At 45.1% G+C, this 25,223-nt stretch overlaps 1 protein-coding gene across 1 annotated transcript in view; it reads right to left on the reverse strand.

Annotated features, from left to right (window-relative positions):
* Nucleotides 1–25,223, reverse strand: part of Fbxw8 (F-box and WD repeat domain containing 8) — an 84,212-nt gene that overhangs the window by 47,602 nt on the left and 11,387 nt on the right. Inside the window, exons 2-4 of the mRNA XM_013014218.1 lie at nt 24,996–25,100; nt 8,483–8,647; nt 4,001–4,089 (exon numbers count right to left, since the gene is read on the reverse strand). Of these exons, the coding sequence (XP_012869672.1) occupies nt 4,001–4,089; nt 8,483–8,647; nt 24,996–25,100 (359 nt within the window). The remainder of the gene's footprint in view (nt 1–4,000; nt 4,090–8,482; nt 8,648–24,995; nt 25,101–25,223) is intronic.

The raw sequence follows: 25,223 nt of genomic DNA on the forward strand, positions 1-25,223 counted from the left end.
ATTATTTTTATTTCTTCAGTGATAAACATACCATTTTACTTTGGTGCCAAGGACTGAACCCAGCACACCTCAGGTGTTCCCCCCACCCCCAATGGTAGTGAAATCACCTAAATTGCCTCTGTTAAGGGGTATAGCTGCTGGTGGATATAGCTTGGTTTTCAATATAATCATTGCTCTAGTTACTTTTTTTTTTCCTTTTCCTTCATACTAAACTAAAAAAAATTTCAGGTTACTTTTCATTTCTTTGTTGCAAAATTTCTTGAATAATTATATTCAAGAAATTTTCTCATTTACTCCCCTAATAGTGAACAGTGATGCCACTGGTATGTTTTATTATACAGCATGCATCCTTGAACAATGGGATGGATGCGTTCTGAGCAGCGTGTTGACAGGCGACACCAAAGAACATACGGGTGCTCTCACAGGAGACCCAAGTTGCTGGGTAGGCATGCCTAAGTTATGAGATCATTTTGAATAAAGAGATCTGTTCTTAGTACTACAAATACCTATTGAAGAAACTGAGGTCCTTAGAAGTGTGTGGGATTAGAGTTTGATTTTCCACTACCCTTGTGTTCTGATTATTTTCCTATAGTCCTGGTAAGGAGAATGACTGGACTTAGAGGAATTAGTTTTTATGACTTTTCAGATTAAGAAATCTTCTAAAATGCTTTTGAGCCCTCAACTTTTTCAGTTTAACTGTGTGAAGTCTCCAAACATCCCTCAAGTTACCATGCTCCCGAATCCATCTACCTCCTGACTGCCAGAAATAACAGTATGCCCCTCAGTTTCATAAGATGCTGACAAGGAAAAACAACTATGGCTGGGCAGAAATCAGAACGGCCTAGAGGACGGTAAGGTGGAGTGATGAGCTGCGCCTTCCTTGTGCTACAGATAAACACAGCTCCAGACACCAGGCGCAGGGTGAGGTGGACAGGACCTCTGGGAGGACACAGGACAGCACTGAGCCTTCAGGCCCAGGGAAGGTGTTCCTCTTATAGTGCTCAAAGTGTTTAAAATCCACAGGAACTACACAATGGAAGATACAGTCTTGTGAATTTATTGAAAGTTGCTTTCCAAGAGTAAATTTTATGGTTATTTGTGTTCTATATCAGCCTTTTAGAAAGACCTGGCCAGAGGAGAAAGCAGGATACATTGAGGAGTGGATGAGGGGAAATCTGGAAATACTTTAAAGAACTCCAGACAGGAGGAAAAGGTAACCAGAGGTTATTCATAAGATGGTAAGGGAAGCAAAATCTTAAGCCAAAAGGATGCACAATCCAACCCTTAAGCATCATGTCTGCAGGCAGTGTGGTGCTGAACAATCCAGCTCGGTGAGTGGGGACCAAGGCACTCAGGTTGCCAGGGATGAGGGAAGCAAGTAGCTGCTTCAAGGTTCTCTGGTTTTGTGTGGAAAGCAAAGTGAGGAAGAACCAAGAGGGGTCAATCATGAATCTCACTGCAGTGGTCAAACCTGGGCCTTTGCTGCTTGACTCTAAACCAACAACACCTACACAGACAACTGAAAGGGGACAAAGCTAGGTATTTTGCAACTCTTTTCTCTCTACCAATTAATAGGAAGTACATTTAATAGTAAAATTACATTTAAATGTAAAATCGGTTTATAGTTACATGAAACTAAGCCTCTGAGCAGATTTCACCAAGTAAAAAGAAAGGAAAAAGGAAGGGATGAGAATTAGGACAAGAGAAAGCAAGGTGAGGCGGCGCTGTCTCTTTAAGAAGCTCCTTGGAGATGCATAACTGTAGAAAGCCTGGAGAATACAACATTGATTGGGAATGAGGTAACCACAAACACGCTGTCTCAAATGAAAAGGGAGTCAAGAGCTGACCCAGAAAACAAGCATCGTAACCGCCAGATAAAATTTTAATGATAAACACAAGATGCTCTACATACAAGCAAGATTGAAGGATCTCTTGCTAAGCCATCACTATGAGGTTCTCTTAGAAGAGGAGCTGTGAGGAGCCTCTCTGACCCACAGCTCAAGTTTCACCCAATCGATCTCCAGAACGCTGGCATCGCTGGGCTTTGTGTGGCCTAATCCGCAGTGCTGAACAGACCCCCAGGGAAAGGGAGACCAGAGAGAAGGGCTGGCAGCTGGCCTGAGAGCGCCGGCCAGCCTGCCTCTCCTTTCCATCATGAGCTCCATATCCCGATAAGAAACTCCTAATTGGCTTTTGGGATAAAAGTGTCTCCTTTATTTCCAATCTTTTAGGATTCTTTGAGTCCAAGATCAGCATCTTCTTACACCCTAGGCAGATCTTTTCAAGCAAGACGAACACAAACACCTTCTGCTATGTGCTGGTGAATGGTGCTGGTGGACACACCTTGCCCATCTATAGGAGCTCTGAGTCCATGAGGCAACAATGAAAGTAGAAACGTGAAGCCACAATGAAAACCTGCTGAATGGATTGCCAACAACTCATCTTTCCAAAAATACTTCTACCGCTCTCCGCAGTCACCTTCCTATTACAGCCAGTCAACACAGCTAAAGAAAAGTGTCCCTCCCTGGGTATACCTCGTGAAAAAGACAAGCTTGGGCTGGACACTAGTGGCTCATGCCTATAATCCCAACTACTCAGGAGGTTGAGATCTGAGGATCATGGCTCAAAGCCAGCCATTATTATCTGTAATACTACCAAAAAGCTGGAAGTGGAGTTGTGGCTTATGTGGCAGAGTACTCACTATCCTTGTGCAAAAAAGCTCAGGAACAATACCCAGGCCCAAGTTTAAGCCCCAGAACAAGCACAAAAAGGGAGGGGAAGGGAGGAAAGGAGAGGGAAGGGAAGGGAAACAATCTATTTGGAATTTCAGTTCAAAAGGGGCTCTATAAGGAATGCTTCTTGAGGAAACTCGTTGCAGGAGTGTGTGTGTGTGTGTGTGTGTGTGTGTGTGTGTGTGTGTGTGTGTGTGTGTTCTGGGTCTGCAGCAGGTAGGAGCCTTCCTAAAGGAGCTCATTCATTCTAGTATGTATGTGTGTGTGTGTGTGTGTGTGTGTGTGTTCTGGGTCTGCAGCAGGTAGGAGCCTTCCTAAAGGAGCTCATTCATTCTAGTGTGTGTGTGTGTGTGTGTGTGTGTGTGTGTGTGTTCTGGGTCTGCAGCAGGTAGGAGCCTTCCTAAAGGAGCTCATTCATTCTAGTGTGTGTGTGTGTGTGTGTGTGTGTGTTCTGGGTCTGCAGCAGGTAGGAGCCTTCCTAAAGGAGCTCATTCATTCTAGTGTGTGTGTGTGTGTGTGTGTGTGTGTGTGTGTGTGTGTGTGTGTGTGTGTTCTGGGTCTGCAGCAGATAGGAGCCTTCCTAAAGGAGCTCATTCATTCTACAGCTAATCCAGACTCAAAGCTGAATGGTTCTGGCCTCCACTTCCTAGCACACACTTGAGACTCTATAGTACGCAACTTAAAGTTCACAATTTGAAACTATAGTTCAAGATATCTTCCCAACCCAGAAAGCTAGCTGACCTTCTTGTCATATACTATAGAAATACACGAATGTACTTCTGAACCAAAGCATAAAGAGCTCGTGGCAGTGGCTTTAGATCAGAAGCCAAATCTATAGAAGCTAAAATTAAATGTCATGGCAATGGAAACACATGAGAAGTCTAGCTCTGACTGAGTTAGATAGCACGTAGCCTGCAGAGGGAAGGAAGATTATGTGTGGCCACAGCCCCACATAATAAAGGCTTTAGAACAAGAGGATAAGAGCAGACCAGTTGTGTGCCAACACTTGTTGTTCTTGCTTGGCTTGACTTTATGTCTTTATAAAATACCAAGTGTTTGCCTTAATGAAACTCTAATGTGACCTGCCATGCGAGTGACTGGGAGGCGAGGAGACATTGAGAGAAGGACCACAGGCCTCCACGCGGGTCCACACCACTCACCACGCTCTCCACCTTAAACACAGGCCGAGACTGAGGAAGGGGCCCGCTCTGAAGGGAGGACAAGGTCACTGGTGCGCAGAGGGCAGACAAGTGAAATGTTTTGCTTACCCAGCAATGACAACGCCATCATGAGAATGCACATCACATAAAACTGCATCAGGAATATGCTCCAGCTCACTCACAGCACCTTTGCGATTCTGTGTAAGGAAAAGGGGGATGGCGTTTACACTATTCTGTGTAAGGAAAGGGGGATGGCTTTACACTATTCTGTGTAAGGAAAGGGGGATGGCGTTTACACTATTCTGTGTAAGGAAAGGGGGAAGGCATTTACACTATTCTGTGTAAGGAAAGGGGGATGGCGTTTACACTATTCTGTGTAAGGAAAGGGGGATGGCGTTTACACTATTCTGTGTAAGGAAAGGGGGAAGGCGTTTATACTATTCTGTGCAAGAAAAAGAGGGATGTCATATACATTTGTATAAGGAAAATGGGATAGTGTTAACACTATTCTGTGTAAGGAAAAGGGGATGGCGTTTACACTATTCTGTGTAAGGAAAGGGGTGGCATTTACACTATTCTGTGTAAGGAAAGGGGGTTGCATTTACATTATTCTGTGTAAGGAAAAGGAGATGGTGTTTATACTGTTCGTGGGATAGCTGGAAGACAAAAGTACTTTGTATTCTCTGATTTCCCATAGTGTTTTCTATGGCACGTACTGTATTCAAGGAATCTGGGCAGTCAAAAGGATAAAAATGACAATTAACACATGAAGCATGTCCAGGCCCCCATATACATGAAAGACACCAAACTGAGTGCATGTATGTGGACACACCCTGCCCTGAAGACCACTGACAATGATGAAAGGCTGCGATCTTCAGGAGGCTGGAAATCTATGGGCAGTTGTGAGTAACTGAAGAAGCCCCTAAATCATATTAAAAAGTTCAGTTCATATAACTGCCCAAAGATAATAAAAATAATCTGGGTGCCAGTGTCTCAGACCTGTAATCCTAGCCACCCAAGAGGCTGAGATCTGAGGATCATAGTTCAAAGACAATCTGGACAGTAAAAATCTGTGAGACTCTTACTTCCAATTACCCACCAGAAAACTGGAAGTGGCTCAAAGTGGTAGAGTGTTGGTCTTGAGCAAAAAAACTCAGGGACAGTGTTCAGACCCTGAGTTGAAGCCCCACAACTAACAAAAATAACAATAAAAAGATAATAATATTATTTTTAAATAAAGTCAGTTCAGAGAAAAGAGAGGATTTAGTCATATTTTATCTATTAACTCACAAAAGAACTCAAAACAAAAACCTTGAATGGGGTTGTGGTGCAAGTGGTAGAACATTTGCCTGGTACACACATGTCCTGAATTCAAACCCCAGTACTGCCAATTTATTTTAATAACTAAAATGAAAAAACAGGTAAGAGATTAGAACAGATGAAGGGAAAAGGAAACACTTCTGAGTACAAGATTGACCCTAGAAAGGATCGTTCAGGAAAACTTAGATGCTGTGAGGAGGAGAGCTAGGTAGCTAGGAAAAAGAGGGGGTTTTGTTTTCTACTCTGCACCTCTGTACCTTTGGTGACTTTGAATTGTTTTACCATGATTATTTCTAGTTCAGAAAACGATACCAATTATTTCTGTCTTTTCTTTTCTTTTTTTTGGTCGGTCGTGGGGCCTGAACTCTGGGCCTGAGCACTGTCCCTCAGCTCTTCAGCTCAAGGCTAGCTCTCTACCACTTAAGCCACAGCACTACTTCCAGCTTTTTATGCTTATATTGTGCTGAGGAATCGAACCCAGGGCCTCATGCATAAACTCTACCTCTGAGCCACCTTCCCAACCCTTCTAATTATTTTTAAAATAAAAATAAAAGGACGTAAAGCACTTGCACATGGGAGGCTGGGAAGAGTGAGACAGTAAAGGCAGGCATGAATAGAGGTATTCCAGAATAGCCATGATCTGAAAGGTCAGTCTAGCTTGGGGGTTAGAAATCGTGTGCATCAGCCCCTGTCCCCCAGGGTTAGAGACCATGTGCTCGAGGGTTAGACTTGGGCACCAGTGCCCCTCTCAAGGGTTAGAGACCATGTGCACCAGCCCCTGTACCCTCCCAGCATCAGGGTTAGAAAACATATGCAAGAGACCTTGTGCCCTCCTCTTGCCCCCCACCCCCTAGCCCCAGGGTTAGAGGCCATGTTCACCAGCAAAGGTTCAAGGGTTAGAGACTATATGCATCAGCACCCCTCCCTCTTCGCTCCACACAGGGTTACAGATTGTGTGCACCAGCTCCCCCTCCCCCCACACATGAGGGTTAGAGACCATGTGCACCAGACCCCCTCCCCTACCACAAGGGTTAGAGACTGTGTATACCAGCACCCAGCTCAAGGGTTAGAGACAGTGTACACCAGTGCCTGGCACGAGGGTTAGAAACTGTGTACACTAGCTCTACACACAGTTCTTGGCACAGGGTGAATGTTCAGTAGCAGTAGCTGCTTATGGTATTACTTTATTAGCATAGACATAATGACACTCATTCCATTAAAATCAACACTTATGAAGCAGCTAAGCTGCTCAAACTGGGCAAGATTATTTGTGTAACAGTCCTAACTTAATTGCAGGTCAAGTCTATAGTGCAGGGAGAAAGCTGCCTCCATCCAGGAGGAGCCATCTACCTAGGGGACTCTGGGGAGGAGGGAAGATCTGGGAGTCAGATGTGTGAGGGCCACTGCCACAGTTACAAGAACAGAGAGCTCTTTTAAGGGAAAGGCACTGAAAGAAGAGAGGTCTTGAGATGAAAATCTGCCTGCTTCTAGTAGAACATGAATGCTTTCCCTCTCGGGTTCCAATCCCTCCCCTCACCAGCACAGAGAGGTTTGAGAATGCCGGCAAGAGAAACACTACAGCCCATGCTCACACATTTCTAGGCTGATTCTAAACTGCAGGTCCATCCCCTACGTGCAGGGACCTAAGAACTTGGAGAAGTATCAAACCAAACTGCTTGTCCACCCCATTCCAACGCTGACCTTAAATAGGACATATCTACTGCTCTGTGTGCCAAGGCATATGAGTTTCAGGAGCCAATGGTGCCTGGGAAGCAGTTGTGGGCCAGGCTCTGCAAGAGGGGAATTGGGTGGTCACCCATGACAGGGCTGAGTGCAGTGCTACTGTTACTTGACTCCAGAGGTGAGAAAATGGAGGCATGCTGAGCGAGGCTAAGCAACCCGCCCTAATGCTAACTTTCAGGTTTCATAAGCAACTCAGTATTATGTTTAATCAGAGATACCATCTAAAAACCCACCCACTCAGGCATAGTTCAGTGTCAGGAAACAGACTGCCTGCACTTCTAAGCAGTGCACTCGTGGTCAGCCATTTACTGAGCACATATGGAGGTGCTGTGCTTGTTAGAGACACAACAGGCATTCAATGCGGCTGCAGAGAACTTGCCAAGCTCCTGCTACGAACTGCCCAATGCGCTGAGCTGAGTCTGTGAACCAGGTTGAGGACATGCTGCCTTTCCTCCTGGCTTTCTCTCCACCAAAGAGGAAGAAAAGCACCTGGCTGTCATTTTCTTGGACATGTCTGAATTCAAGCCAGGGGATATGCTCATAAATCGCAATAACCCCTCTTCTCTGGACAGAAAGGCCCAAACTACCTCAATTCTCAAGCTTTAATTTGGCCTCCAGGTTATCTGAGCAGCTGCCAGCCCTTCAGCTTGCCTCTCACCTGTGTTGGCCACGAGACCTAAGCAGGCACACAGCCCCTCAGTGGGCCTACCACCTTCTGTGGATGCACACACATCTGGGCCAGCAGCGTTTGGGTGGGGTCTTCACCCTACCAAATTCTCCTTAGATAACTGGGGCAGTTCTGCAAACACCTCACCCCCTGCCAAGGGACATCTGTCAGTGTCTGGAGACCTTCTGATCTGTCACACTGGGGGACTTAAGAGACTCCCGGTATCCAGGCCCAGGCATGCCATCCAACATCCTGCAAAGCACAGGACAGACCTTGCAGAAAGAATAAGTTGGCCCAATGTCACTAATAAGGGGACTGAGCTACTCTGAACAAGAAAAACATTGTTCACAGGGTGTGACTGGACTCAAGCCTACCATCACGAGGTGGCCAGAGACAGACATGTACACCGGCACTATGTCGCCCTCAGTGATGATCTTAGAGGCTCTTCACAGGAAGGGCCACTCCTCCATTCTCTGAGCTCACTGCCATCATGCTGCGCCCCATGAAGCTTGCTTCCTGACAGTTATCCCCTACAGAAACAGGGCTCTGCAAAGCTTCACTGTGAGCTAATGCTTCGGGGAGGCTTGAAGTGATAAATGTTAGGGCAGCAAGCCAACGGGTTAGGCGAGGGAAGAGCAGCCAGCATGCAGAGCCACACGGTGTCTCCCTCCTGCAAGAGGGTGTACAGCTCCCAGTGCGTGCGCAGGTGGTGCGTGCACAGGCAGTGTGTATGCAGGTGAGGAAATGCAAAGAGCTGCTCTGCAGTCAGGTGCAGGCTGTAATGAAAGGCTTGGCCTTTGGCCTGGGGTGTCCTTATTATAGTCCATCTTCCCCAGAGAAGGGTAGCAGCTACTACCTACCTTCCAGTTGGTTCTTAGCATGTGCTCCCTGGCACGGCACTCTTGGAAGATGAGCTTCCAGCATGAATAATCAGAGATGCTACTCTCTAGAAGGTGCCCTTCCCGCTGGCACAGCCTGTACCACAGCACCTCGTCCTCAGCAATCACCTTCCACGTCTTGCTCACCTAAAACGACACAAATGTCAAATTCTGCAATTAGAGAAGCCCCTTGCCATCCAAAAATCAATCAACACCTATATTTCCGCCCTGGTTTATGGCAGTATAAATGTCTCATTAGTGAAACACTCCAAGGCAGAAAAAAATACAAGCAAATGTTTCCAGTTTTATCTTTCAAGATTTCACAATTGTTGTACCACCATGTAATATCACATTTTAAGACTGCTTTTCTAACAAATGAGAGAGGAAAATACACAAATCCATAAAATGCAGAAAGTAACTGGTATTTAATGTGAGAGCTATATAACACAGCTTTTCAGAAGAGTCTCTGTTGCCAATAGCACTTGTACCTCCAACTTAGAGGACTAGAGATGGATGGCCACTGAAGAAAATAAGTACCCACTGAGTTAGATTTCTGGTCCTATGAAAGTCTGAATTTTTGTTATATGTAAGAACTTAGATTTAAAAAAATTAACATAAAGACGGGCATCAGTGGCTCACACCTATAATCATAGCTACTCAGAAGGATAAGCCAGCCCAGGCAAGAAAGTCTGTGAGACTCTTATCGCCAATTAACCACCAGAAAACCAGAAGGAGCACTGTGGCTCAAGTGGTAGGGCACTAGCCTTGAGTTGAAGAGCTCAGGGACAGCGCACAGGCCCAGAGTTCAAGTCCCACAACAACAACAAAAAATTAGCACAACACTCAAGCTGTTAACCAGGACTAAAAGATGTGATAATGAGAAATTAAGGTTACATCTCACCCAAAGCTCAAGCCCCAGTAATATCCAGAGGAAATGGTTGTTTTAACTATTAGCATGTTTTCCAACCCTAACAGGAGAATATCATCAGAGGATGATGTACAAAGTTGGTGGGACTGCTAGCTACAGATGAACTCCACTAGCCAGGTGGGCAGCCAACCTTTCTGGTCTGTGGCAGATGAGGGTAAGGCAAGATGAGAAAGGGCTCCATGTTTGTGGCCATCATCCTAAAGCTGGAAGTCCTGATGAACTGAGAGCAGAGACCACAGGTTTATGGAAACCTGTGCTCTTTACACACCCCGCAGTCCATTTGCACACCCCGAGTCAGAGGTAAGAAGAGAGCGTGTCAGAGGGAGAAAGTATGCACTGCAGATGTATGGCACACTCTCCATTGCTCAAGAGTGGCCAGTCCAGCTGATGAAGTACTGACATGGAACAAAACCTGGGGTAGCAGAACAAACATCTTTGAAAACCCATTCCTCCATAAGAGCAACTAAGACTGCCAAATGAGTTCTCTGGCAATCAGTGACTAAGACCTGAAGCAGGCTAAGTAATGTAATGAGCATGGATTCAAGGAAAGTGGTAGAATCACTAATGGTGACCAGAGTGGTTTTAACTTGTACTTATCCCCTCTCCAACAGCTCCATCGCACCCTCCAAAACCAACAGCCTCCTCACTACAGTAGCTGTGAAAGCCAACAGCCTACCAGCCTCTTGAAGAGCACTCCCCCAAAATCCACAGAGAGGGCAGAAATGAAAGGACAAAGGGGCAAAAGGACAAAAGACACACCGAAAGAAGCTGAAAGTTGCATAGCAAAATCAACTGCAATCTAAGAACTTAGCCTAGGTCTCAAAATTTGATTTTCCATCCTAAGCAAACTCTGCCAGAAATAACCACTATCTTACTCAATGAGAGCATGGGAAGGCAATGCTGACCCTGCGAGCACAGCTGGCCTCCTTAATTACACTCTGCTACATGGATAGGCATGTAAGCCCCCCATGTGACAGGCACACCAACTGAGCCACGTTGTCCCCCTATCACTTCCTTCCTTCCACTGGCTAGTGGACACCAACACTTTCCATTGGACCCATGGCATCAGAAGTGACACCAGATGGCATACAGTGGCAAGGCTTCTGTCAAGTTTCTAAACTGATGTGTCTTCAGTGGCTTGGCAGTGCAGAATTTAGAGAGCCTTCAGAGATCCATGGGGCGCATGCCCTCATTACAACAACCCCACCCAGAGCAGGTCTCACAAGCCCAGAATACTTTCAGCAGCGCTAAACTCCCAAATCAGCAAAAATGCACTTCCTCTCAAAGTGCTCCACGCCGCTTCCACCCAGGCCCTGACCGTTTCCTTCTCAAGAGGAATTATCTGTACTTCCCCTTGAAGACAGCCATCATGGCCCATGTCATTAGGTTACTGTGAGTCCTATGCAATTATCCACTTCAATCTGAATGCACCCTAATACCTGTGCATCTGCAGGATCCCTCTTCAAATGAGTGGGTCACAACTGATCTCCAAGACCCACATGTTAACTGTCAAGAGCCATGAGCAGAAGGAGACCTTATGAGATATAAGGCGGGGGTGTGTGTGTGTAATGGGGGTGCCGGGTGCCAAGCAGGGACATACAAATGAGTGAAGTATCTGCCACTGAGCTGCATGGCCACCCCAGACACATATGCTGCTTCACATGTTGGACAGCCACCATGACCACTCAACTAGCAGGTCACTATGGCTCCCAGAGTCTGGCTAAGCGGAGAGAAGAGGACAGTGGATGTTAGGCACTGGTGCTGGTAATCACAGGTGGTCAGGCTGCATGCTGCTCTGTCACATGCGCCCTCTGGCGCGGGCATTCGTTGTTCTTCAGGTCTTTTTAAATATGAGCTGGAACTTTTTTTTCTAAGTCCCAACTTATTTCCATGGTACTTTGTTTTATACCTGTTTCTAGTTTCTAAACTTCTGTAACTCCATCTTACCCATCTCACAGCCTGGCTCTCCAGATGATCTCTAAATCCCAACTCTGTCCCCCAATCACCAGCTGCTTTCCCCATACAAGGGTCATTGGCAAATTACAGTCTGAATTATTTAAAAAAAAAAAAAAAGAGGAAAAAAAACTGTGATGGGGCTGAGGCTGAGCACAGAGAGCTGTGGGAAACCACTGGAGGGCCCATGGCTGATATAGGTCCATTAAGCAGCCCACCCTGGGCATGGCCACAGCATCAGTTACAAATCCACTAACCGCACTGTCTTCCCTCACTCCTCAATCTTAGCCATAAGGGCATGAGAACAAACCCTCATCTAATCACAAGTGGTCAGGCAATAAACAATGGGATAATGACTCAATAACTCAGGAGCCCAGTTTTGACTACACAGAACACCGTGGTTTTATTCTTGGCATGTTTGGTCCACAGCTGAGCCCACCCATGACACCCCAGTGGTGTCTGTCCATCTGTCTGTGCCAGAGTGATCTGCGCATTAGGCAATCACAAAACACAGAGAGGGATACAGCAACACTGAATGTGATGGAGCAGCCAAAATTCAAACAGCCCTAGCAGACCCCTGGAACTCAGGATTAAGTGAGGTGTAAGACAAGAAATAACACAGAAACATGGGTTCTCCAAAGCAAAAAGTACCAACCAAACAGGGCAGCTGAATCCTGAACCCTGGGATACATGAGCTTTTTCAGCAAATTTATCAAGTCCTGAAATGTAACTACCAAACAAGACTGAGCATAGAAGAGAGATCATGTAAACACAGTCAGTTCATGACATAGACTAGCACTCCCTAAAACTTAGACCACTAACTCCATAGTCAAATGAGTTTAGAAAACATCCTTCTAAGTGAAATCAAGGCAAGGTTCTTTGCTGAAGGACTTCTCATGGCTTGTGATAAATTGACATGTGCTACTGACCTCCAAGACAAGAGTAGAAGAAAGTGTATTTTCCAGCCTTGCTTGATTCCTGACCTCTTCTGCTTCCATCAGTTAAGACTTGAGTTGGGCACTAGGGCCAGCAATTCTCATCCATGTCCACCTCCACCTGCCACCCCTGAGCATTCAAAAGGACCCGAGGCTGCTATCACACATGGAGAAACTAGAGGCAAAAAGTTTGCTCCTGCTGTTGTTACATCAGGTTGGAACACAAGACAGGAGCCAGAAAGGGATGTTTAAATTCTGTACTACAAAAATGAGCTGCAATGTAGGCTGCTTGTTCCCCCGAGAAGGAGCCTCTGAATCAGCAGCATCTTAAGAGCCTCCAAATCAGTGCCCAGTGATTACAAACTAGAGGATCCCAGACACAAAAACTTTCTGCATGGGTTGCCACAGGAACAATCAATCTGTGGCCACTTGGAAAATAGAGAAAATTAAGAGAGGCTTTCAGGAAGTCTCAACTATCTACACTTTCGAAGCCACAAGCAGATTGTATATGAGCTCCAAGGAAAATTCAGGACTCTTTACTAACACAACCAGAAGTTTGTCCAGAGGGATGGAAAACAGTAAACAGGTGATGCTCTGGTGTACTGCCCATGTCATCCAAGTCTCAGTGTTTGTTCTGCAAAAAACCAATGCTTAGAATAAGGTTTAAGTCCTAGATAATAAGCCAAAAAAAATCTGAGGATTTATAAAGGCAAAGGTGAAAATTACTTTCAAAAAGGGACCAAGTTTGTCCTTACAACTAGGTATTAAAACAGAAATGCTCAACTGGATGTTCACAATAAAAAAGAAAGAAAGGAAGAGAGAGAGAGAGAAAGAAAGAGAGAGAAAGAAAGAAAGAAATGCTCAACTGGGCTTCAGTGACTCTTGCCTATAATCTAAGCTACTCAGGAGGCTGAGATCTGAGGATCGAAGTTCAAAGCCAGCCTGGCCAGGAAAGTCCATGAGACTCTTTTCTCCAACTAACCACCAAAGAGCTGGAAGTGGAGTTGTGGCTCAAGTGGTAGAGCAACAGCTTTGAGTACAAGAGCTCAGGAGTAACATCCAGATCCTGATTTTAAGTCCCAAATCAGTACATGTGCATGTGCACACACACGCACACACACACACACACATACACACACACAAAGCCCAACAATTCCTTTAGCATATTAAAAAGGGAAATACTTCCCTTTTAGAAAAGTGACAGCCTTAAAAAAAAAAAAAAAGAAAAAGAAAAAGAAAAAGAAAAGAGACAGCCTTTAAGTATTCTGAAGGAGGGGCTGGGAAGGTGGCTCAGTGGTAGAGTGCTTGTCTTGTATGTATGAGGCCCTGGGTTCGATTCCTCAGCTCCGCATAAGCAAAAAGAAAAAAAAAAGCTGGAAGTGGCGCTGTGGCTCAAGTGGTAGAGCTGAGCTGAAGAACTGAGGGACAGCGCCCAGGCCCAGAGTTCAGGCCCCACGACCAGATCCAAAAACAAACAAAAAACAACCAAGGAACTTTCACAAGCAAATTTTTCTAATTGTTTTGATTTACTGACTTGAATTAGAGCTAAAAAGTTATAAGCCTAAATTTTCCAAAGGTCTAATGGATTTTAACACACCAGAACTGGAATGGCCTGCTCAGTAAAAGAAAAGTCCCACCGAGTGAGCCTCAGCTGCAAGAATTTGCTAATAAAAGTGTCTCCAGCATTTTGCTTTATAGCACCACTGTGAATTGCCACATTAAAAAAAAAAAAAGCACTTTTGGCTCACAGCTCAGCTTTATTAGCTCTGCCTGGATTAGGGTTAGTAGTGAAAATCACAATGGGAAAAACATGAGGTTCTGCTTGTGCATTCAAACACGCCTACTTGCTAAAGACAGACCACAGGCAAAGCTGCATCATGAGTGTGTCCTGTATGTCCTGAACTCAGTAGCTGGTGGCCCCCAACCACACCACTGATTGCCGCTGAGGTCACCAATGACCTCCACATGGCCAAACCCACCATTCCTTTCTCAGTCATGCTCTGCATGACAAACAGCCATGTGTGACACCTCTGATCACTGCCCCTTCTTGTACACTTTTGTTCTCAAACACCGTCCATGTGCTGACCACCTCACATACAACTACTAGTATTCCTTTCAAACTTGCTCATTCCTTTCAAACTTACGTGGTTTTCTCCGTCAGTAAATGACAACCGCAACCTTCTAATTGCCTGGGCCACATGTCCTGGAGACCTGGTTGGCTCTTTTCTTTCTCTTTCCGCACACAGCCCAGCAGCAGTCCCAACTCTGCTCAATTTGACTGGGCCAGCCGTGATCAGCCACTGTGTTTTCTTTTTTTTTTTGGGGGGGGGAGGGGGTCCGGTCGTGGGGCCTGAACTCTGGGCCTGGGCGCTGTCCCTCAGCTCTTCAGCTCAAGGCTAGCACTCTACCACTTGAGACACAGCGCCACTTCTGGCTTTTTTCTTTTTGCTTATGTGGTGCTGAGGAATCGAACCCAGGGTCTCAGGCATGCTAGGCAAGCGCTCTACCACTGAGCCACCTTCCCAGCCCTAGCCACTGTGTTTTCAAGGTCTCCCATCCCCTCTCCCTGCTGCCATCCTTGTCCCTGCACAGAGTCCCACACAGCACATTCCCACGCAGCAGCCAAGGTGACCCTTCTTAAAATGAAAGCCAACCTTTGTCTTCCTCTGCTCCAAACACTCCAAAGGCTTCCAATGTCCCTGAAAATGAACTTCTGAGTTCCACATTTGGCCCTTCTGCCCTTTCTCACTCTTCTGCTCAGCATGGCTGTCCTAACAAACTACCTCAAACCCACTGGTTTAAAACATAAATTTTCTCTTGTATAATCCTGGAGCCAGTCTAAAAATCTAGGTGTTGGCAAGTCTGCATTCTGTCCAGAGGCTTCCAAAAAATATGTTTAATATGTTTCCTTTATCATCTTTTCCAGCTTCCAGAAGCCATACACATATAAGCCATGCAAGCCTCGGCTTGTAGCCCCTTCCTCTATCTTCGCCATAATCTTCTCTCTCCAGTTCCTCTCTTGTAACTAATAGCACTGGACTGGCTACCTGGATAACCATCTCAGTACTTTAACTGTGATGTGCATGTCCTCACGGGGCCCAGGAACTGGATCAGGGTGTGATCATATGAGGGAGGCTCTTAGGACCTTGCCACAGCCAGTCTCTCGGAACTTCCGTATTGCCTTGTACACACCACAGGCAGAAGTGCTCCAGTGGGTGAGCCTCTGCCAGGCTGCCAGCTTGCCCGCTTCCCTCTTTGCCCTTACTGAAAGGCTTCCTTCCCTGGTCCCCTCCACAGCCCTGAGTACCATCTTACACTTATAGCTTACATCCCCATTGGATGAGAGGCTTCTGCACCTGACACGGGCCCTCTGGGAAGCCAGGTTTCATCTGGATGCGCCACTCCTAACTGCTGCCTGGCATGACCCTGGGCACACAGGAAGCCCTGTAACTAGTCACGGAACTAAAGAATGAATCCAACTTTTTTAAAACTCCACTTAAACTCAGCTGCCTTGAGGAGGTTCTTTCTTATTCAAAGGCCTTTTGTCTTCCTTTCTGTGTTGTCTTTTTTAATTTTTTTTTTTTGGGTCCGGTCGTGGGGCCTGAACTCTGGGCCTGGGCACTGTTCCTCAGCTCTTCAGCTCAAGGTTAGCACTCTACCACTTGAGCCACAGCGCCACTTCCGGCTTTTTTCTTATGTGGTGCTGAGGAATTGAACCCAGGGCCTCAAGCATGCAAGGCAAGTGCTCTACCACTGAGCCACCTTCCCAGCCCTTAATTTTTTTTTTTTTGTCGGTCGTGGGGCTTGAACTCTGGGCCTGCGTGCTGTCCCTCAGCTCTTCAGCTCAAGGCGAGCGCTCTACCACTTGAGCTACAGCGCCACTTCCGGTTTTCTGGTGGCTTATTGGAGATAGGAGTCTCACGGTCTCTGCTGCCCGGGCTGGCTTTGAACCGAGATCCTCAGATCTCAGCCTCCTGAGTAGCTAGGATTACAGGCGTGAGCCACCAGTGCCCAGCCCCAGCCCTTAATTTTTTAATTGTGGGAAACCACAAACATACAAAAGCAAAGTGAACAGCCAGGAGAGCTCCCAAGTGCCTGCACTTAGTCCAGTGATTTTCAAGACCTGCCCTATGTCATTTCGTCTACCCTGGATTGTTCCACAGCTGCCTTGCTTTCCCTGAAATCCTTGCTTCCAGAAGGCAGCCAGGGCAGACATGGGAGAAGTTCAAGGACCTCCGGAGGGTGCTGGATCCCAGGTATGCGTGCACACAATATCCCCAGCAGCTTCCTGAAAGAAGTCTGGCAGCCAGGGTGGAAGTTAAGAGCTAGGGTAACCGCCAGCAAACACAGGTCTGCATACCATGACTACCAACTCATCCTCACCTGGTGATGCATTCCTGGCTCTCAAAACCTTCATTAGGGCTGGGAATGTGGCTTAATGGTAGAGTGCTTGCCTAGTATCCATGAAGCCCTAGGTTCAATTCCTCATACCACATACAGAGAAAAGGCCAGGAGTGGTACCGTGGCTCAAGTAGTACAGTGCTAGCCTTGAGCAAACAAAGCTCAGGGACAGTGTTCAGGCCCTGAGTTCAAGCCCCAGGACTGGCAAAACAAACAAGCAAACAAACAAAAACCTCCATTAGATCACAGAGTTTAAGCTTGGAACACATATTTTAGATCCTCTAGTGTAGACTTTCATAAGGCATGAGGTCACATGCTCCTCAATTTTACTTATTTTGCTGGTCCTGGGATTGGGTGCTGTCCCTGAGCTACTTTTTGCTCAAGGCCAGTACTCTACCACTTGAGCCACAGTGCCACTTCCAACTTTTTCTGTGATTAAATGGAGATAAGAGTCTCATGGAAAGCCATGCCCTGGTGGCTCACGCCTGTAATACTAGCTACTCAGGAGGCTGAGATCTGAGGATTGAGGTTCAAAGCCAGCCCAGGCAGGAAAGCTCTTGAGGTGAAGAGCTGAGGGACAGTGCTCAGGCCCACAGTTCAAGCCCCATGACCAACAAAACAGAAAGAAAGACAGAAAGACAAGGAAGGCAGGCAGGTAGGCGGGAAGGATGGCAGGAAGGTAGGGAGGAAGGAAGGCAGGAAGGAGAATTTCATGTACTTTCCTGCCTAAGCTGGCTTTGAACTGCGAGCCTCAGATCTCAGCCTCCTGAATCACTAGGATTATAGGTATAAACCACTGGCACCCAGCATGCTCCTCAATTTTTGAGCTATCATTACCTAGTCAACCAGCTTTATTTTGTTATTACCTACTTTCAATTCCTGTTTACCAGTTTACCATATCCTGTATTTTTCCCCTCTGCAGCTCTTCCCCTTTTCCATTTGTGTCTTTTTTCTTTTTGTCTTTTCTTTTGTTCCCCCATTCAGGTAATTGTCTACCAAATAACTTTGCTAAAGACAGCCACTGTTTTCAAGCATTTCTGATGAAACAATCCTCAGACACAAAGTCCCAGGAGGGGTCAGCCCCTGGAACAAGGAGCTACAGGGGTCACCAACTTGTAGTAGGATTCTAGTAGTAAAAGCACAAAGCTCCCTAAAGCCTAAGCAGAGGCGAGAAATCGAAAGAGGCAAAGTCAAAGAAAATTCCGTCTTCTAACAGAGCTAGTAGCATAATTAAATCTCGAAAGGCCTCCCCAGCAAGAGCTCCTTACTGCTAGGCAGTTAGCAATTTGGCATAAAGATCAAGCAAACAGGTTTTCTCCAAGGACACACACGTAGTTCACGACGCCAAGTCCACACAACTGGCTCTATCTCATGAAAACCCCAAGGTGCCTAGATTAAAAGAGAAAACGAGACACAGAGAAAGAGAAGGCACCCCTCTAAAACAAAACCATAACGTGGCAGGTCATTCCACACCACCGAAGGACTTTTTCCTGTCAACAATAAACACACACCACAAGAAACAAATGAAAATGCTACTTATATTTACAGCTTCCTTGTTTAGTTTAACAACTGAGGAAAGAGAGCCAGTTCTACAGACAACTGGCCCGTACATTGTCATCTTCATGTAAAAGCCCTATAAAACTGTGGCTTCATAGGTCCCAGCCAATTTGGTCACTGGACCTTAAAGAGACAGTGTTTAAAAATATTTAAGTCTATTCTTACACATGTGCTCTAAAAAGCTAGGTTAAACAACCACAATAATAAGTCCAACTTGCTGAAGAGGAAAGGGTTCCAGTGGACAATTGGACTACTGTGTTGTAAATTCAAGTGTTCACACCTGCAGAATAATCTCCCCAGCATAACCAACCTCTGCTGCAACGCAGCCCTATTGTACCAAGAGGGGGATCTCATCTTCCACTAGACGCTATCTCTTCCTGATAAACTCTTTGGATGAGAAACGCAGCAGCAGATGTGGAAGCCACATGTCTCTCTACAAAGCAGAGGAGCAAAAAGCAATGCTAAAAGAAATGGTTCCTTCACCAGCAGCTCGCTATCAAGAATGAAGATTTTATCGTCTAATGCTGACTTTGTGTAAAGCAGCGAGCTATCAGACCTGGTGCCAAGACTCAGGCTGACAGCATTGGGCTCAAATCCAGGAGTTGGACTCATTTAGCTGCACTCTCGTTTTCAACTCTTGGGAGCATGGCCAATGTGTAAAGTTAGAACACACACACATCAGACTTGTGAGTAGGACAATACAGGTGCTCTTACTTAATGCAACCACTGGGCTCTGTGTGCAGCTCACATTTGATGAAGGGAGTCTTAGCGTTTAAGTAATTCTATCATTTTCTGGAGACATATACTCTCATAAAAAACATCTGTCAACATCTCCACTCAAACAGTATTGTGACAATCATGAGTACAAAAAAAAAAAACAAACAGCCAGGTGGATCACTACTGTAATCCTATATACACAGAAGGCTGAGATCTGAGGACCACACTGCGAAGCCAGCCTGGGCAGAAAAGTTCATGAGACTCTTATCTCCAATTAAGCACCAAGAAAACCAGAAGTGGAACTGTGGCTCAAGTGGTAAGAGTGCTAGCCCTGAGTGAAAAAGCTTAGGGAAATCTCCAGGCCATGAATTCAAGGCCCAGAACTCACATACACTCACTCACTCACTCACTCACTCACACACACACACACACACAAAGGAAAGAATACAAAAAGTCTTTTGAAGTTCACACTTAACTAGAAACAGTTGTAAGCAAAATGCTACATAAAAAATAGTGTAACTCTAGAAATCTTCCAAATTGTCTTCAGTGTGTGTGATTTCACTGAATCACCAGAAGACAGCAAGTTCTAGGATCTAAATCTAACTAGGTTTTACATATATCAAACTACCTTACTTTTGTTTTGTTTTACAGTACAGGGGATTAAACCAGAGGTCTCAAAATTATTAGCGAGGTGCTCTACCACTTGAGCCATGATCCAAGTCCTTTCTGTTTTAGGTGGTTTTTCAGAAAAAGTCTCATGCATTTTACCTGGGATGGCCGTGGATCTCGATCCTCCCACTGTATTACAGATCCTTGTACATATGGTTTTACAGGCATGTTGCCACTACAACCAATGTATCTGTTGATATGGATTCTGGCTAACTTTTTGCCTATATTGACTTCCTGCTTCTCAAGTAGCTAGGATTGCAGGCATGCACCATCATGCCCAGCTAAATCATCTTAATATCTTAAACTTCATCAAATCTGAAAAAAAAAACAAACCAATTTGGAGGCATGGCTCAGTTGGTAGACTGCTAACCAATGAGCGAATGCAGCAGGTACTGATGTTGAGTCCTGGTCTCAGACCTGAAAGAAAATATTTTGAACTTCACATTCTTAGGATGTGTAGTTCTCTTACCACTTAATTTTACTAGACCTTTTCTCTGGAAAATGTGCAAACCTGTATAAATGTGCAAACCTGTATAAAGCATATTTATAAAGAATCCTGGGGTTCAAATGCTAAACAGTCAACAAACTGATTTGGGGCCATTATGAAGAATGGAAATTCCAGTGGTTTCTTGCAAACACATCTGTCTATCAAAAGTCAAATGATCAGTAAGTATGCATGCTTGTGAAAAGTCAATGCAGCTCTCTACATCGACACACATTGACAGAATAGAAGACACACAGCATCTGCTCATCTCAATACAGAAAAAAGCACTTGACAAAACCTAACAGCTTTTATGATAAAAACTCTTAATTGGGTATAAAAATATGCACCTCAAGACAATCAAGGTCCTATGTGACACACCCACAACTAACATCATGGGCAATGGCAAACAGTGGAAGGCTTTTCCTCTAAGATTAGGAACAAGGATGTTCATACTCACCATTTATTCAACCTAATATGGGAAGTCCTTGACTGAGTAACTTGGCAAAAGAAGAAAGAAAGAAAGAAAGAAAGAAGAAAGGAAGGAAGGAAGGAAGGAAGGAAAAAGGGAAGAGGAAGAGGGAGGAGGGAGAGGAAGAGGACAGGAGGGAGGAAGGAGAAGGAGGAGGAGGAGGAGGAGAAGGTGCTGGTGGTGGTATAGTGGCACACATCTGAAATCTCTATACCTTCGAGTTGAGGAGGCAGGAGAATCTCAAGTCCAAGGCCAACCTGGTCTACATAATGAGATCATGTCTCAAAAAGAAAAGATATCCAGGGGCTGGGAAGGTGGCTCAGTGGTAGAGCACTTGCCTTGCATGCTCGAGGCCCTGGGTTCGATTCCTCAGCACCACATAAGAAAAAAGCTGGAAGTGGCGCTGTGGCTCAAGTGGTAGAATGCTAGCCTTGAGCTGAAGAGCTGAGGGACAGCGCCCAGGCCCAGAGTTCAGGCCCCATGACCGGACCCCAAAAAAAAAAAAAAGATATCCAAACCAAAAGGCATTATATTGTCCCTGTCTGCAAATGACATAAAAGGAAAGCCTGAAGACTCTAAAAGCTGTTAGAATAAACAAATTCAATAAAGGTAGAGGATACAAAAACATCAACATACAAAAACTACTGACTTTGCAATGAACTATCCAAAGAAAGAAAAATTCCCATTCTTGATAGCTACAAAAAAGTAAAATAGGAATCAGTTCTACCAAGGAGGTTATAGGTCAACAGGCTAACTGCCAAAGACCCTGGTAATGAAACCGAGGCAGACATAGATTCATGGGAAGATGATCCATATACAGGACCTGAACGAGTGCTGTTCTGGGAGAAGGTCCCCATCCCAAACATCCAACAAATGCCACACAATCCTCACCAAAATCCTCAAGACTTTTTTTCTTCACAGAAAGAGAAAAAAAAGGGCTGGAGGTATGGTTCAGTGTACAGCATTTGCCTAGCGTGTGCAAAGGCCTGGGTTCAATATCTAACACTGCAAGGAAGGGGAGGGGAAGGAAGGGGACAGGAGAAGTACTCAACCACAAAAGACCTGAACAGACAACGCAATCTTTTTTATATAATTTTTATTGAGATTAGGTGATTACATAAATTTCACAGTATTGTAGGCTAGTGATACTTAGTTAAAGTCACAAACACATTTTAACCTTCACAAAGCAAATTGTCATTATTTTGGTCTATGAAGTTCATGAATTCTATCAGCTTTGACAATTCAACTATTTCTTCCAGGTTGAGTGATATGTACATTTCTTTCCTTTTGCTTAGTGTTAGCTGTTCCCTCTTTACCTCTCATTACCTCCTTCCCATCGCTGCCCTTGACTTGCTTAGTTTGTTCTCATCAATGTCCAGTGCAGCTGATGGGCCCCTCTGTTGTATTTTCTCCCATTTCCCTCTGATTCTGTGCCCTCCTCCAGCTTCCCTCAGACTTCACACACACACACACACACACACACACACACACACACACACACACACACACACACACACCACAGATGAGGTCAAAGCAATCTTTTAAAAAATGTATGATTATTATAAAGGTGATGTACAAAGAACTTACAATTACATAAGTCAGGTAATAAGTACATCTCTTTTTGGACAATTAGACGAAGCAATCTTGAAAAATAAAAGCAATTCTGGTGTCAAGTGAAATGGCACAAACCTGAAATTTCATAATCATAAGAATCTGAGACTGAGGTAAGGGGACCATCAGCTGAAGGCCAGTCTGGCCTACACAGCAGCCACCCTGTCTCAGGGAGAAAAAATCTACTGGAAGCCTCATATTTCCTCATTTTAAAATACCCTACAAAGCTACAGTAATCAAATCAGTATGGTGCTGGCATAAAATATATAGACAGAGAACCAATGAAACTGAATAGAATCCAGAAATAAACCCATGCAATTACAGACAATTGCTTTTCAACAAAAAGGCCAAGGACATACAAAGGGAAAAGACAGTCTCTGCTCAAACTAGACAGAGGTACTAAAAGTAAGATGTGAAAAGGGTAAAGCTGCTAGAAGGGAACATAGAAGATAATTCCATGTACTAGTCTAGGCAATGACTTTTTGACTGTTACCACAAAAGAAAAGTCAACAACAACAGAAACAAACAAACCTGGCACTGGTGCCTCACATCTGTAATTCTGTAATCCTAGCTATTCAGGATGCTGAGACCCAGAGGATGATCATGGCTTAAAGCCATCATGGAAGCAGTCTTAGAGACTACCTCCAATTAATCACCAAAACTGCCAGACTGGAGGCCTGGCTCAAGTAGTAGAGCACCAGCTATGAGCAAGAAGACTGAGAGCAAAGGCCCTGAGCTACACACACACACACACACACACACACACACACACACACACACAGAGAGAGAGAGAGAGAGAGAGAGAGCAGGGCTAAAATAATAGAGAGCTACCCAAGCAAGCAAATAGGATACTTCTAAACAACAAAGGAAATAGCCAAGACACTAAAGAGACAACATATAATATGGGAGAAAATATTTGCAAACCAAACATCTGATGAGGATGTAACATCCAGAATACACAAGCAACTCAACGGCAAGAGAATAACCTGAGTAAAAAAATGAGCAAAGGACCTGAGTAGACTTAATATCTCAAAAGAAGCCAGGCCCACATGTACCTGGGCAACAGGTACATGAGAAAGTACTCAACATCACTAGTCATCATAGAAATGCAAAGTTGAACCACAATGAGGTACCACCTCACACCTGTTAGAATGGCTACTATCAGAGAGGAGAGAGTGACAAAGTGGATGTGGAGAAAGGGAACTCTCAAGCACTGTTGGTAGCAATACCTGTTAGTGAAGTCATTATGGAAAGCTGTAAGGGTTCGTGTAACATTAAAAATAAAACTATCACTGAAAAATAGAGACTGCCTTATAACCCAGCAGAAGACTGGATTGTTGGTATACGCACATAATGGAATTCTATTAAGCCTGAATCAAGAAGTAAATCCTGCTATTTGTGACAATGAGGCAAGGAGGCATTGTATTCTGTGAAATAAGTACAAAAACACAATTTCCACATGATCTCTCTTACGTGTGGAATCTTAAAAGGCTGAACTACCAGAGGCAGAGAGAGAAGGGTGGTTGGCTGGGCGGTGCTGGTAGTCAGGAAGATACTAATGAAGAATACAAAATGTCAGCAATGAGGAGTAAGTGCAGAGATCTAGCATACAACACAGTGTCTGGGATGAATAATAATGAGCCATATACTTGAAGAGATTTAAGTGTTCTTGACACAAGAAAATCTGAGATAATACGTACAGCCAGTCTACAATGTATACATACTTCAAAACATCACATTGTACACAATAAAATGATGTAATTTTTGTCAACTGGAAAAGTAAAATTAATTTTTTAAAAATGGCACAGATCCTTGTCTTCCCTAATTGTGGCCAAAGCCACTAGAGTCAGAAATGAGATTAGTGGCCCTGTGCAGCCCTCCTGGACTTCCATATGTGGCTCAGGAACCCCAGGCCTGCACACAAAAGTAGAGCCCAGATGCATTCTCCCAGCTCTCAAGCCATGGGCACCCACCCAGAGCCAGCATGACATGGTGATATGAGACAGTGACACGAGACTCGTGACACTGCTCTGCAAGTCCCTTGGTGGATCTCAGTTCTCACACACCTCAGTGTGTGCATGCTGGTGTGTAAGGGATATTCTGAACTACCTATCTAAAACATGACTTCGCCATGCTGCCCTTGGGCTGAGCCTCAGCTGCCACCTTAACAACCATGTTTGCACTGAGGACTGTGAGCACATTGTCTGCCCAGGACCGTCAGCCATCACTTAGGCTGCAAGGAGGAGAGAGCGTCTTTTTTTTTTTTTTTTAAATCGGTCATGGGGCTTGAACTCTTTCTGGGCCTGGGCACTGTCCCTCAGCTCTTCAGCTCAAGGCGAGCACTCTACCACTTGAGCCAGAGCACCACTTCTGGTTTTCTGGTGGTTATCTGGAGATAAAGAGTCCCATGAACTTTCCTGCCCGGCTGGCTTTGAACCATGATCCTCAGATCGAAGCCTCCTGAGTAGCTAGGATTACAGGCGTGAGCCACTGGTGGCCAGCTGAGTGAGCTCTTGAGTCAGACAAAGACTAAGAGGTGATGTAGAGCAGAATCTTTAAGGTCAGCCCACCCACCCACCTTCCTTCCCTTTTTTCCCTCCCTTCCTTCCTTTCCTTCCTTCTTCCCTTCTGTCCTCCTTCCCTCCCTTCCTGCTTCCTCCCTCTTTCTTTCTGTGAAGTGGTTATGCAAAGTCTAATTCTATACAATGAATGTTACCTGGGAGCTTCCTATGCTTTAGTCACACTTAGGAAAATCTGTAATAACAGCTTACCTGTGCACACCTTCCCAGCTCTTTCCTGTCCAGATACTGAAATATATTGATTGCCAATTCATAAGGCAGTTGGATATCAAAGAAGGGCACATCATCCATTTCATTCTGAGGAGAAAAAAAAAAGAGTAATCAGCTGACAATTCCTAGATATGAAAACAACTCCTTTCAGGTCCTTTAAATCACAAGTGCTACTCTCCAGTGGTGACAAGAAAGGGCTGACCCCTAGGA

The sequence above is a fragment of the Dipodomys ordii genome, unplaced genomic scaffold (genome assembly GCF_000151885.1).
Source record: "Dipodomys ordii isolate 6190 unplaced genomic scaffold, Dord_2.0 Scaffold23, whole genome shotgun sequence".
NCBI lineage: Eukaryota > Metazoa > Chordata > Mammalia > Rodentia > Heteromyidae > Dipodomys > Dipodomys ordii.